Below are 13519 nucleotides of genomic sequence, written 5' to 3'. Positions count from 1 at the left end.
GTGACGTCAGCGAGAAGGCTTGAGGGCCTTGGCCCGTTAGCGGGGTGGAGCTATGGTGACTGTCGCTTTCTTGCGCGGCCGACTTCAGGGGTCACAGGGTCCCGTTCCCCGGCGCGTTTCGAGCTCTCTTCTGAAGGAGCTGCCCCTGAGAATTCGGTTGCCACCTCTGCTTACGAAATTCTGATAGTTTCTAAGTTTAGGCGTTAAAAGCATCAGGTAAACTGCTTGGGACAGCCCGGTGAAGCTAAGAAAGGGTGCGCTGATTTGGAAGTGTGAGTTAAGTGATGTAGTGTAGTAGATGTTTCCTTAGGTCGTGCTTTGAGGCCGCTTGTTTTGAGGAAAGCTGTTCTGGTGTCTGTATAAGTGGCCTGCTTAATTAATGCGTTTGGTCATCGTTAGGAGGCTTAAGCCTGTACGCAGTGGAGTGTGCATGGTTTTTTGTTAGACTGAAATAAGCTATTGTTTCAGAAGAAAGAGTTGCCAAATTGTCTCTGCTGAGCTATATTACAAAGTATGCGTCCTGCTCGCTGATGATGGTGTAAAAAAGGCTGGGATGTGCTGGAGGCTGAATGGGCCAAGTAGCAGTGATTTGCTGTCCTACAGACTGTATAAATGTTTGTGGAGATAACGAAATGCAGTTACAGCTGAAGATTCCCAGTACTGGTGAGGCTTGAGGCATAGTGAATATTCTTGGCAAACTTGAAAATCCACTCCTGATATGAAAATTTGCTCTTAAGAAGCACCTTGATTTTCTTGTTTGAGGGCATCCATTTGAAAACAGATTAAATAATGAATTTACTAATTTGAGGGACTCGGTCAGCTTGTGTTTCTAAACATAAAGTGGTTTGTAGTTTACTTTTTATGGGGAGGGGAAAAGGGAGATTACAGGTTCAAAACCAATAGCATGTTGCTGTTGAGTCAATAAAGATAGCTAAGAGTGTCAAACATGAAGAGTAAAGATTTATCTTAATTTGATCTTCCTGTAATGACAGTGCTTTAAAATTGTGTATATTTTGTTGTGCTATCTTTAGAAAATAACTAGTCAAATTTGAAGTCTATATGTTTTGTAGGGCAAAGGCATGTTATTTTTTATAATGCCAGCATTACAATTGAAAGTCATGATTGTAACCAGAAGTAAATAAAATTCAACACTGAAAATTGTTGGTGGTTTGTTTTGTTTTTTTCCCTCTACAGGCTTCCATTCTGATCAATGGACGAGGAGACTCACTTGTTAAAAATGGCTGATTTAACCAACACTGAAGAACAGGAAGTAGAGAAGAGTTTAGATGAAGAAGTGGAGAAAACACCCGGTACTTTAGAGGCAGATTCAGGTATTAGTCAGGAAGGCGATAGTTCAACTTCAGGTACAGTTCATTCCACTGCAAATGAAAAAGAAGTCGATAATGGTAATCAGGATGGCACAGCAAAAGGGAGAAATTTAGACTCTGAAGATGGACCTCCTAAGAAAGCAGTGAGTATTATTTATTTTGAGCTATGTTCAAATCCTTGTTTTAAAGCCTTAGCTCAAGAAAAGATTGAAAATATTTATACTAAACATATGTGAACCAGCATGAAACACCAAATGTCAAAGTTTGTGGGTAGCTTCCTAGCAAAATGACAGGTGCAGAAGTTATGTTTGAGCTTAACGGGAGAGAAGGAGAGCTAGTAACTAGAATGTTGAGAGAACTGACCTCAGCATATGCTTACTCCAATTCTTAGACTATTGTTCTGTCCCCTGTGTGGTAGCAATCTGGTAGGGCAGTATAGGACTTACTGGCATTAGTCCAACTCCCATATCTTGAATTTGTATGTTTTGTATGTTGTTTTCCTCTGTGTTAGTATAGTGCATTTGAGGTTCTCCCATAAGATAATTTTGTCCTTTCATTTCCTCAGTAACGTATTATATAATTTAGAAGACTTTACAAACTGCATCATCTGTGATATAATTTCAATATGCTTTGTTAGCAAAGTGAAATATTGAAAAGTTTACAGATGCTTTTTTGTTTGAAGACTGCAGAAAACATTTGTCCTTTTAACTGGGAGGGTAAAAAAGGTAATATGATGCTGTCCTTTATTATGTATGAGGTTGTAGAAAACAGTGCTGTCTAATTCTGACCTTTTGGGATATTTGAGTACAATTCGAAAATGCCTTTGACCAAATGTTTTGTTTCTCCATGAAAAATTTTTCCAGGATGTTAACTTACAGCTAAGCAATCTAATAAAATAAAATAAAGTCTCCCCTTTGTTGTGGTAGAAGTATTATTAACCCTGTCATATTTTTAATAAAGTAGCTCTGCGTTATGGTTTAGATGGACAAGAAATACATTGGTTTTGCATAGCTTGAGGGAGTAGAGAGGTGATTGCATTGAGCGCAGCTGCCAGCATCTAGATGTTGTTGCTGATGGCTGTTTGCATCTGTGGTTGCAGCAGCTGAGATGTGTTAATGGATTGTATTAATGTGTCCTCTGCACTTGTCAAAGTCAGCCGTTCTCATTTACGTCACCCTCAGTAGCCATTCAGGGAGCCATCTGTGCCTACCCTAAAAAAGATGAGAAATGATCAAAATATTTATTAGTATGTCAGCTGAGTGTGGTAATAAACAGATGATGGGGTCATAAGAATTCCAGACAAGGATGTCTGAAGGTTACCAAAATGATGGGAAACACTAAAGCATTCAAGTAGTATATTAAAGTTATTTAAACCTTCTTTTCCCTTGAGGAACTGCTATTTGAATAATAAAATCCTTAGATGTTGACTTTTGTAGTCAGCTGTGGGGAATGCTTTTAATTGCTGTGTGAATTCATAGTGTCCGGGGCTTTGTAGCATGTTTGTGGGTTTTAACTGAGAATCGTTCATTCTAGTTTGTACTGTTACTTAAAACACTGTTGCGCCTCACAGAAATTGTATTGGTTTTTCACATTCTTATTTTATTTGCTTTGATTTTTTGCATATAATTGAAGATTATTTTCAAGGTGAAGAACTCCTTCTCTGTGTCACGTGGGTCAAATCTCTTGGAGTATTTGCTGTTAAGGCTAAACCAGAGACAGCTAACTGTTAAGCATTGAATGGGATACGTTGTCATTACTCTTATTCCATTACCATAGTCTGTCTACAGATGTGGCAGTGGGATCATCCTCTTGGGTCTTTATGCAACGTCAGCTAGTTGACACTTTGGTTAAATTGGCAGTTTATACACTTCTGTTAGATGTAAACACTTAATTTCTCAAACAGGATTTTTGAAGTTTAAACTTCCTTGAGAAGGAACATCCTCCTCTTCAATCTCAGTCTTGGGGGAATGAAACTGATAGCTTGAGAGTGATGAGAGTATTAGAGAACTGAAAATTAAGTATTTCTGTGAAGAAAAGATGCTGGGCTTCATCTGTCAGAAATTACTCAGGCCAGTTGAAAAGGGGATTAAAATTTTTAAGGGAGTTGTCTCTGTGATAATGGGAAGTGCTGACATCAGTACCAGGACAGATACAGAAAATGTTTTTATATATATATGGTGATGGTGCTTTTCGTAGTATTACTTGTTTACTTTTTTAAATCCTTAAAATGAACTTGTATCTTTTAAGAATTCACTGCTTGAGTCTATTCCTTCCCTCATTTCTACAGCATAAGGTAGGCCATGGGCAAGCTGTAGCTGCACATTATAATGAGCTTCAGGAAGTTGGATTGGAAAAACGTAGCCAGTCTCGCATATTCTACCTCCGAAACTTTAATAATTGGACAAAGAGCGTCCTCATTGGTAAGCTTCCTTAACTGATCACTTAGACTTTCATAAAATCTAACTAATTTTTGTGTCAAAATGTAGCTTTTTTTTTTTCTGCTCTCTGTTGATTGTGGCACCTTGTCTCTTAATACATAGTAAGATTTTCAAGTGCAGTAAAATACTATTGTTGGAGTGCCAAATATGTGCTAAAGGTTTAAAGATCAACTGACCTCAAACCTAGAAAAAGTTCATACTGGAAGCTGTTCTTTGTGACATTTTTAAAGAGAAAGGTACAGCTTTAAATTGTAAAGAATCTGCCCTTCTTAGATTGACCTGTTCTTGTTATTTAAATGTATCTCAAATAACTTCTTAGCCTTTTCCTAAAACAGTCTGTCCTTGGGTCTCAATTAAGTGATTTTGCAGGAAACTTGAATGCAGATATTTTTCTGTATTGCCTATTGTCAACAGTGTAAAAGATTAAAAACTAGAGGATATAGTCAGCAGCTTTTTATGAAAGGCAATGTCTGCTGTCCCACAAATTAATTTGAAAGTGAGGAAACGAAGCCATTCAGATACCTGCGAACAAAGAAATGAATTAATCGGCACGACACCACAGATTCATGAAGAGGGATCTATGCCAGGAGACGTTGGCACCATTTGTCTCAGTATGCTGCTTTTTGTTGTGTTGTGTCAGAGCAGTTGGAAGCAATATTTAGATTTATAGAAAGCTGTTCCTGAAGCCTGTGTTGAAGACTTTCAGTTGTGATGAATTTCAGTAGTGTGTTGTAGATGTATCAGAACATATTTCATGTCTCTTACTGCAAAGAAAAGTTGCTAGCATTCAGATATGTTTCATGTAGTATGCCAACATCAGTCAGAGATAATCTAGGCAGAGTGAAGATAGAAGAAAAAATGAAACTGGTATATGTAGGGCAAGAAGACAGCAAGCAAGTACCTAGTGTTATTGCAAGGCCTAGGAGAGTGAGTGGAAAACATCATGCATTTATGTAATGTGACCACAAGGAAATGTTGTGGCTGATGCATTTAATTGGCTTTTACTCTTCTGTAAAAGGCTTTCCCATACTTTCAAATAACATCTGCCTTCATTATAATGGTAATGAAAGGGAACCCTGTTTGCCTACTCACACACAGGGTGGTGGTTTAGTGATGTGCAGTTTTGCCTTTGTCTGCCAGCGAAACAGTTCAGTGCTCCAGACACATTACATGCAAAGCACATTAAGCACAGAAAATATTCATTAACTTCTCCATAGTTTTAAAATGTTGTTGATCCTTTCATCATTAGTGATTTCTAGAAAGAGAGATGTAAGTTGAATGCTAAGAAGACTTCTAGGCTAAATGAATTTTGAGATGTTTTAAAAATCTCACAACCTTTTGGTCCTTTAGGCTTCTCTGTACAATACAAGTGACTTACAGAGACCTGTATGTGAGTTCTCTCTTGTTATTTTTCTAGGTGAATTTATAGACCGGGTACGACGGAAAAAGAATGATATAGCTGTTCTGGATCTAGGATGTGGCAAAGGTGGAGACCTACTGAAATGGAAAAAAGGCAGAATTAAAAAACTTGTCTGTACTGGTAAGAAGACAAAATAACTTCCCAGGGAAAGTACATTAGTGTTTATGGGCACATCTCCAGTCTTTTATTATTTCCTTTTAGTAAGCCCAAGAATGCAATGGTATGCCTTCTGTCAAAAAGTCTTACCTTGGCTTTTAACCTGAAGACATAAACTTGATTGCCAGCATAAATATAAGAAATTTCGATTTTCTGTGTAATAGCTTTTCGTACTTGTAACTAAAAACTAGTATCACTAAAGAGACACGCTATTGCCACAGATTGTCTTAGGCAAAGTGTAGCACTGGGAAAAAGACTGATGTTTTGTATTTCATGTCATTTCTCCCACATACTATCTTGCAGTGTTCTTTAACTCGTGAAAACACACAGAGAAAGGTTGCATTAGCAAAGAAAATAAACCTCACAATGTTGTGACAGAAAATGGTCTTGGGTGTTAAGAATCAACTGAAGATTTTCAGACTCAGAAAGAGGAAGAGCTGAAAAGTGATTAAAAAACCTCTCTTGTTTAAGTAGTTTGCTTAGATGTTGAGAGGGAGATACTGTCTTCCCTTTTTCCCAAGGATAATCAGAGGAAGTATTACTTCATATTTAATTAGATACCAAAATTTCATAACATTCTTTTAGTGTGAATTATTCTGGGATGGCTGTTGCTTGCCTTGTTCGATTGGCAGTCTTCAAATACAGTTGATTAATTTACTTACAAAGTTCTTATGTAAATTTACTGTATATTGTTTAAAGATTTGTGCAAACTGTTGTTATTCAGTGAAACTTGATGCCTGAGAGAGGAACAATCTTAAAAAGAAAATTAAAAAACAATTCCTGTGATGATATATACTGATATATCAGTATATATCAGAAATAATTGCATTTCAACTTCTTGTATATTTGAAAAAAGATGGAGAGCTTTTAGTACTTCTTTTTGGTACTGAAGGCTGAGCTGTTTTAGCTAATGCATACTAGACACTTTGTGCTGACAGCACTTAGTATCAATCACATGGTACCATTACTTGAAATTTTGGAGGCTTACTTTGCACTCTTGAGGATGGGAGCTTTCTAAAATCTTCAGATTACAACTTTTGTCTTTCAATAAAGGCTGAAAATCACAAAGAGTTATAAATCTGAACAATTCCTGCAAACTAAATTCCTGTTCTAGAAATTGTGTTCAAGGCCAGGTTGGACAGAGCCTTGGGCGACATGGTCTAGGCTGAGGTGCCCCTGTCCATGGCAGGGGGGTTGGAACTACATGTTCTTAAGGTTCTTTCCAATCCAAACCATTCTACAATTCTGTGAAACTGGAAATATAGAAGTGGTTGTTTACATACTTGTTTGGTTTATTTATTTGTTTTTGAAAATTTCTCTCTCCATATACAGATATTGCTGACATTTCTGTGCAACAGTGCAAGCAGCGATATGAAGACATGAAAGCGCGATGTCGTTATAATGAACATATTTTTGATGCAGAGTTTATACAAGCAGATAGTACCAAGGTACAGTTCCTATGCTTTATAATATTTTGGAGATTTAACATTCTTTTGTAAAGCAAGTGTAGGAAGTGGTAATATTTTGGGCATGTATATTTTCAAGATCAGATTGTTGTACTGTCAGGAGAATCAGCGAAATGGGTTACTGGAAAGTTGGGTTAAGATGTAGTTAAGTGTGTTTTATTACTGTTTTACAGTGTTACATTCTTGAAGCCTGAATGTCTTTCTCAGATAATAAATCTGCTTTCAGTTCCTTTCAGTTGACAAGAGGAAGGGAATGATTACTTACCGCTGAAGTTCTGTAAGCCAGCAGAATGTGTTTATGCTGGAAGGAATAGGGGACATTTTCTGATTTGACTTGTACATTCTGCTTATCCCACTATTTTTTGTTTCTAGCAGCATTTTAATTACTGTAATACATATCTTCAAAACTTGTCTAATAGAGCAGATTTCTTAGGCTGTCTAGAGGTGATGGTGATTACATTACTGAGGCTTAGGAGACAGTCTTGTAACCAGCACTGCTTTTGCTTTGTAGAAATGCAGGCTGAAGGCCAGAGCCTACCTGGTTCCAGCATGTCTGTGGAAAGGCTGAACCTGTTCTTCCTAGCCTTGCAGGAAGGGTTGTTTGCTTGAATTCTTGGTTGCTTCTCCTTCTCAAGAATACAGTCTGTTGCAGGTTCCTCTCAGCTCAAACTTGGGAGAGAGAGGAAAGAGCCTTGGCCAGGAAAGAAAGGGATATTTCAGTGTTGCTATTACAGCTCAGTCTTATATATGCATCTGTTTTTGTTGCATGCCTTGTCCTTCCTGTCCGTGCACCCAGAAGTTCATCTCCCTGACTTCTTATCTCTGTAATCATATATAGTGCAAAATCTCATTCTCACAGCTTGTCTAATGCTGTCCACCTCTGTTTCTGTTTCCCGTTACTTTCTCAAAATGTGGAGGGGGGAGTAAATGAACAGATAAATTGCTATGGGTATGTGATGTGTCCGTTTTTTGTCTTGGCACAGACAGAGCGTTGACAGTGTGTGGGATGAACTGATAGAGTCTGGGAGTGAGTGGGTGGATGGAAGTCTGGGAGAGAAGAAAACTCGGGTAGAACTGTTAAGTATGAAATATTTTTAGTACAGAATGCACATCATGGGCCTTGTGGAGAATTTGTGTGCTCCTGTGTTACTTATGGTGGCTAGTAGTATTGTATAAAGGAAGCCTCATCAAGAAGAATTAGAGAGCTGCTGAATACAGGGTCAAACTGGCAAGCTTTAACCTGACAGATTTCAAGGGCTCTGAAGCTCTTCAGAGTTACTGGTTACTTGATCTGGGATGGGGAGGGGTATGTTGGTACACATGTATGTATGTGTGTGAGAATACAGACAAATACAGCTTGGTGGGCAGTGCAAAGTGCTGCACTTAACTCCTGTTTCTCTCAATCATATGTTTAATGGCTCAGTTCTCGTGACAGAGACTTACTAAACAGAAAATTAATTTTATAATTGTTTCCAGCTAGAATAGTGACTGATTATAAACCCTCAGCACTAAAATATCTCTGGAAACTATTAGGTAACTAACCTTGGGTTTTGGCCTTTCAGGTGTGGTGGTGTTACTTGAAAACATGGGAGGAATTTGAGGAGTTGATAACTTTGAAATGCGTGTGTGTTCTTGTTCCCTGATGTTGTGCATGGTTTTCTGTGTAGCAGAGGCCTTTCTCTTACTTTTTTTTGTCTTGTTCTTGTTGCAATTGTAAAGGAATGGGGTCTGAAAGGAAAAATTTAGAAGAATTATAGGAGTAGTGTATTTGTTGGAAGATTTAATTGAATCATGTGTGGTTTTGTAGCTTTTGTTACACTCGTGTTTTTTTTTTTTTTTTTCTTTTTAATCTATTTCAGGATCTCTTGTCTTCTAAATACAGTGATCCAGACATGTGCTTTGACATTTGCAGCTGTCAGTTTGTTTACCATTACTCATTTGAGACATACGAGCAGGCTGACATGATGCTTAAAAACGCTTGTGGGAACCTCTCTCCTGGAGGGTATTTCATTGGCACAACTCCAAATAGCTTTGAACTTGTGTAAGTGCTTTTATATTCTATTAGTTGTTCAAAAGTCTGTGAAGCATTGTTAAGTGATAATCACTGTTACAGTGCTCTGATACGTTTGTGCAAACAAAGGGAAGTCTTCTAATTTCATTGTTTCCTTGCTTTGTTAGATAAGGGAGGTGGGAAGCTACAGAGATCGCTGAATGCTGTAGTATTGGGATAAACACTTTCAGACCTCTTATGCTTAGTTTTCTATGCTTGTTAAATTAAAAACTGGTCAATTAATGTTGATTATATCTCATTTTATAGAAAGCGACTTGAAGCTTCAGAAACAAATTCATTTGGGAATGATGTGTACAGTGTAAAATTTGAAAAGAAGGGAGAATATCCTTTGTTTGGCTGCAAGTATGATTTCCACTTGGAAGAAGTGGTTGATGTCCCTGAGTTCTTGGTTTACTTCCCATTGCTAGAAGAGTAAGTTACGTTTTTGAATTCATTATACAATGAAAGCTGTGAAACATAATAAGCATTTGTTTAGTTTGTGTGTCATTGTGTAATACCTGCAGAACATTATATTTTGCCTTTCTTATATTTTTCAGTTCATAATTTTTTGTTGTTACTCCAAATGCAGTGGTTACTTGTGTTTCCATCCACAACTGTGATCTGTCCATTGCACTCAGTTGAAGATGCTCTGGTCAGAAGTTGTGAAGACTTAAACTAGATTTCACATGAGAATGCCTGTATCTAATGATCTTAAAGGTCTTTTCCAACTTAGTTGATTCTATGATATATTGGATCTGTAAGCAAACTTTTAGTGCTGTCTGATTCATTCTACCTTTCTTTAGAATTTAGAATAGAAGTTATTTAGAATAACTTTGGTTAGTCCTTCAGCAAGCCGCCTTGTATGTCATCTTCATCATTGTGCCTCTTGTCTTCTCCAGCTTTCTTCAGATGTTCATAGGATCTTTCCTACAACTTCTTTTTATTTCCTCTAAATCACAGTCGTCTGTGAGCATGGATTTTGCTGTTACTTCTGTGTGAATTCAGATTTGCCTTTCCCAGCATGTCTCCTGGGGTACAGACAAATGTTTCAGTGTTGTATGTTTTCAAGTCATTCAAGCCCAGTATGGCAGTTAAACACTATTAAGCTTTTCCTTCAAACCTGTGTATTTTTCACACACTTAATTTGTAGTTCTCTATGACAGATACTAGCATCTGTCACTGACACCTGTAACTTCAGTATTGTATGACCACGGGGCCTACATATAATTGAGATGTAAGGCACTAAATCTGCTAGAGAAAGGTTCATATCTGTAATATGTTACATGTCAAGATGGTGATACTTCAGGGAAATTTATGTAGTCTATCTGGAAGTTCAGACAGACCTTATTTCTGTGTTTTGGGAGAAGAGACATTTTTCTATTAAAACATTTTTAAATTAATTCTGTGTGGTACAGTTTATGGTTGTAGTGCATTTTTTTTTTTTTTTTTTTAATTTAAATGTCTACTAAGAAAACAAATTCTAGAAAGAATGTAATCCTAGTGAATACCATAAGATGTCACTGTGGCTTAAAATTGTTGCTTTGAAAATAAAACTACAATAATTTTATGGCTTCCCTAATTAAGGTTATTATTTTGATAGAATGGCGAAGAAGCATGGTATGAAATTAGTCTACAAAATGACATTTCGGGAATTTTATGAAGAAAAAATCAAGAATGAGGAGCATAAAATGCTGTTAAGGAGAATGCAGGCCTTGGAGGTAAATACAGAGTTAAGTTGTTTCATTTAAATAGTATTTTACATCTTGTTAATTATTTGTGCAATAATTAAAATTCCTCTTGTGAATACTGTGTGGTTAATTAAGGGCTACCAACAGAAAAACTAAACTCCTGTGGCTGAAAGTGCGACTGTGGTTGACCTTAACTGGCTGTCAGACACCACCAACCTGCTCACCTGTTACCTCTTCCCAACAAAATGCAGAGCGAAAAGAAGATGATGACCTGTCTGGGTCAAGATAGAGAAAGGGAGATTGCTTAGCAGTTACTGTCATGTGCAAAACAGACTAGAAGTGGTGAAGACTCATTAAATTATTACCAAAAAAAGGAAAAAAGTGTAGAATGGTGAAAACCAAACCTTAAAACACCTTTGTCCCACTCACTGCTTGTTCCCAGGTTCAGCTTCACTCCTGACCTTTCTACCTCTTCTCCCCATCCTGTGGGGCAGGACAATGGGGAATGGAGTTTGTGGTCAGTCAGTAACTCTTTGTCTCTGCTTCTCCTTCTTCTTCACACTTTAACCCTCCTCCAGCATGGTTCCTCCATTGGGATACAGTCTTCACAAACTGCTCCAGTGTGTGCTGTCTCCCAGTATATAAACTGGGGGGAGTTACCTGGAAGGTCAGATTGCTGCTCGGGTCAGCCTGAGTATCGGTCAGTGGGTGATGAGCAATTGTATCCTCTCCCCTTGTTATTTCCTTTAGCATTATTATTATTGGTGGTAGCAGTAGTGGTTTTGTATTATACCTTAGTTACTGGACTGTTCTTATCTCAACCTGTGGGAGTTACATTCTTTCAATGCTCTTTCCCATCCCTCCAGGAGCGAGGGGAGGAAGAATTGGGGGGAGTGAACGAGCAGCTGTGTGGTTCCAAGTTACCGCCTGGGCTTAAACCACGAAAATGGGGTACAGCCCTTCAGGAACAAACTGCCCTAGGGTGGGTTCATTCTTTATGGGATTGCAACTCCTGCCAGAAAACCTGCTCCTGGTTAGGCTGCTTTCTATAGGCCACAGCTCCTGCCACAACCTTGCTCCTGTGTGGGCTCTCCACTGGCTGCAGCATGTGGTCTGCTATGGGCTACACTGTGGGTATCTGTCCCAGCATGGTCCTCAATGGGCTGCAGGGGCACAGCCTGCCCCACTGTGGTCTGCACCACGGGCGAAATGAAAATTCAGAAAATCCAAGTGATGCACAATACGATTGCTCACCACCTGCTGGCCGATACCCAGCCCAACCTGAGCAGTGATCAGTCCCTTCTGGCCAGCTCCACCCAGTTTATATGCTGGGTATGACGTGCTTGGCTAGTTTGGGTCAGGTGTCCTGTCTCTGCTTCCTCCTGACTTCTTGTGCCCCTCCTCACTGGCAGAGCATGAGAGACTGAAAAATTCTTGATCAGGGTAAGTACTACTTGGCAACAACTAAAACATTGTTGTGTTGTCAGCATTGTTCTTAGACTAAAGCCAAAAGACAGCACTGCACAGCTACTAGGAAGGAAAGTAACTCTATCCCAGTGGAAACCAGGACATAAGTGTATATTAGCATTGAAGAATCAGTTGTATATTTCTGTTGCAGCTCCTGGGTGTTACTGAAGCATTTTAAGTATTCTGCTTGAAATCTTAAAGTTGCTCATTTCTTAGTACTTCTGCTTAAGAGATGCTGATTTATTCAGTTGCTGTTCTAAAAGATTAATGGGTCATACTCAGAATGAGCTGTATACAGAGTGTAATTTTAGTAGTTCTTTTGTTTCCCCTGTTTGGAGACATAAGGATAAAATTTAGTTTTATAAATCCTGGGTGGCAGATTTTCTGGGAAGTAGGCAGTATCAGACCTGATCTTGCAGGTGCTATAGAGGAGAGATATGAATTCAAGGTCCTCTTAATAATTATTGACCTCTACTCTGGGTTACATTGTGACAAACCCTTGACTGATGTGATTAATGTATGCAATTAATATTTTTTTTTGTTTCCTGTTTTCTCCAGCCATATTCTACATTTGGTGATTCCAGGCTTGTTTCTGATAAACCTGATGATTATGAGCATGCAAAAGAGTTCATCAAAGATGGCAAGGCAAAGTTACCATTGGTAAGTTCCTTCTTACTTCAGTAGAGCAAATCGTGTCTACAGTTGAGGTCCTGATCTTCCGGACATGTGGTCCCTTCTTCATTTCATCTGCAGTGAAATTGGTATGGATGTTCCTGTGCTCACACCATTGTAGAGCTTCAGGGCTGAGGAGTTCATCTCATCTAAACCCCATGCTCAAATAATCAAATTCACTTAACTTGGTAGCTACTAAGAAGCTTGTGACAATGCAAAAGGGAAAGGATATTTTGCTGTCTTTCTTGGCAGCTATTCTAAAATAACTCTTCTTAATTTGAAGTATTTTTTTCTTTCTGGATCTTCACAATACTGAAGCTTTAGCTTTTTCTTTTAATCCTCTGACAGGAGAGTTGAAAACTTTGTTCATAATACTCTATGTATTTGAAATCTTAAACGCTTTTTTCTATTGTCTTTTTGGGTGAAGAAGATTCAGCTCCTTTCTCAGATGATTTTATTAAAGTTCTGTAAATGCTATTTTTTTTTTTTTTAAATCTGCTGTTCTTTTTTCTTTTTTTTTTTTTTTTTTTTTTTTTTTTTAACAGATCCTAGAATTAGGCTATTCCTACATGCATAAAACTAAATTCATGTATTTCCACCCTTGATCTTATTAAATATGATTCACATTCTGGATTGGAAAGAAACTGCCTTTGTGATGATCATAATCTTACATTGTACAAAACCTGGTCTGCTATCCTGTCACGTATTTTTCTGCATTTCTTCTGTTTTGGCAGCTTGATTTATTACTTGAGAAATAAAAGAATATTGACCCATCCTCAGTGGAGGTCATACTAGATTTTAGATCAGTGGTCAAATTGATTTTTTTTTTTTTTT

General features: G+C 38.0%; 1 protein-coding gene across 1 annotated transcript; it reads left to right on the top strand.

Moving 5' to 3' along the window:
* Positions 1-1200: 1200 nt before the first annotated feature.
* Positions 1201-12673, top strand: RNMT (RNA (guanine-7-) methyltransferase; the record flags this gene model as incomplete). Its single annotated transcript, XM_010018113.1, has 9 exons — positions 1201-1471; positions 2584-2592; positions 3622-3748; positions 5184-5306; positions 6675-6790; positions 8668-8849; positions 9126-9290; positions 10459-10576; positions 12572-12673. Coding segments are annotated over exons 1-9 (1203 nt in total), but the record flags the coding sequence as incomplete, so codon positions are not given.
* Positions 12674-13519: the final 846 nt, after the last annotated feature.

The sequence above is a fragment of the Nestor notabilis genome, unplaced genomic scaffold (assembly GCF_000696875.1).
Source record: "Nestor notabilis isolate BGI_N333 unplaced genomic scaffold, ASM69687v1 scaffold7777, whole genome shotgun sequence".
Taxonomy (NCBI): Eukaryota; Metazoa; Chordata; class Aves; order Psittaciformes; family Psittacidae; genus Nestor; species Nestor notabilis.
Note: the sequence above shows the minus strand (reverse complement) of the source record. Positions and strands in the feature narration are given on the sequence as shown.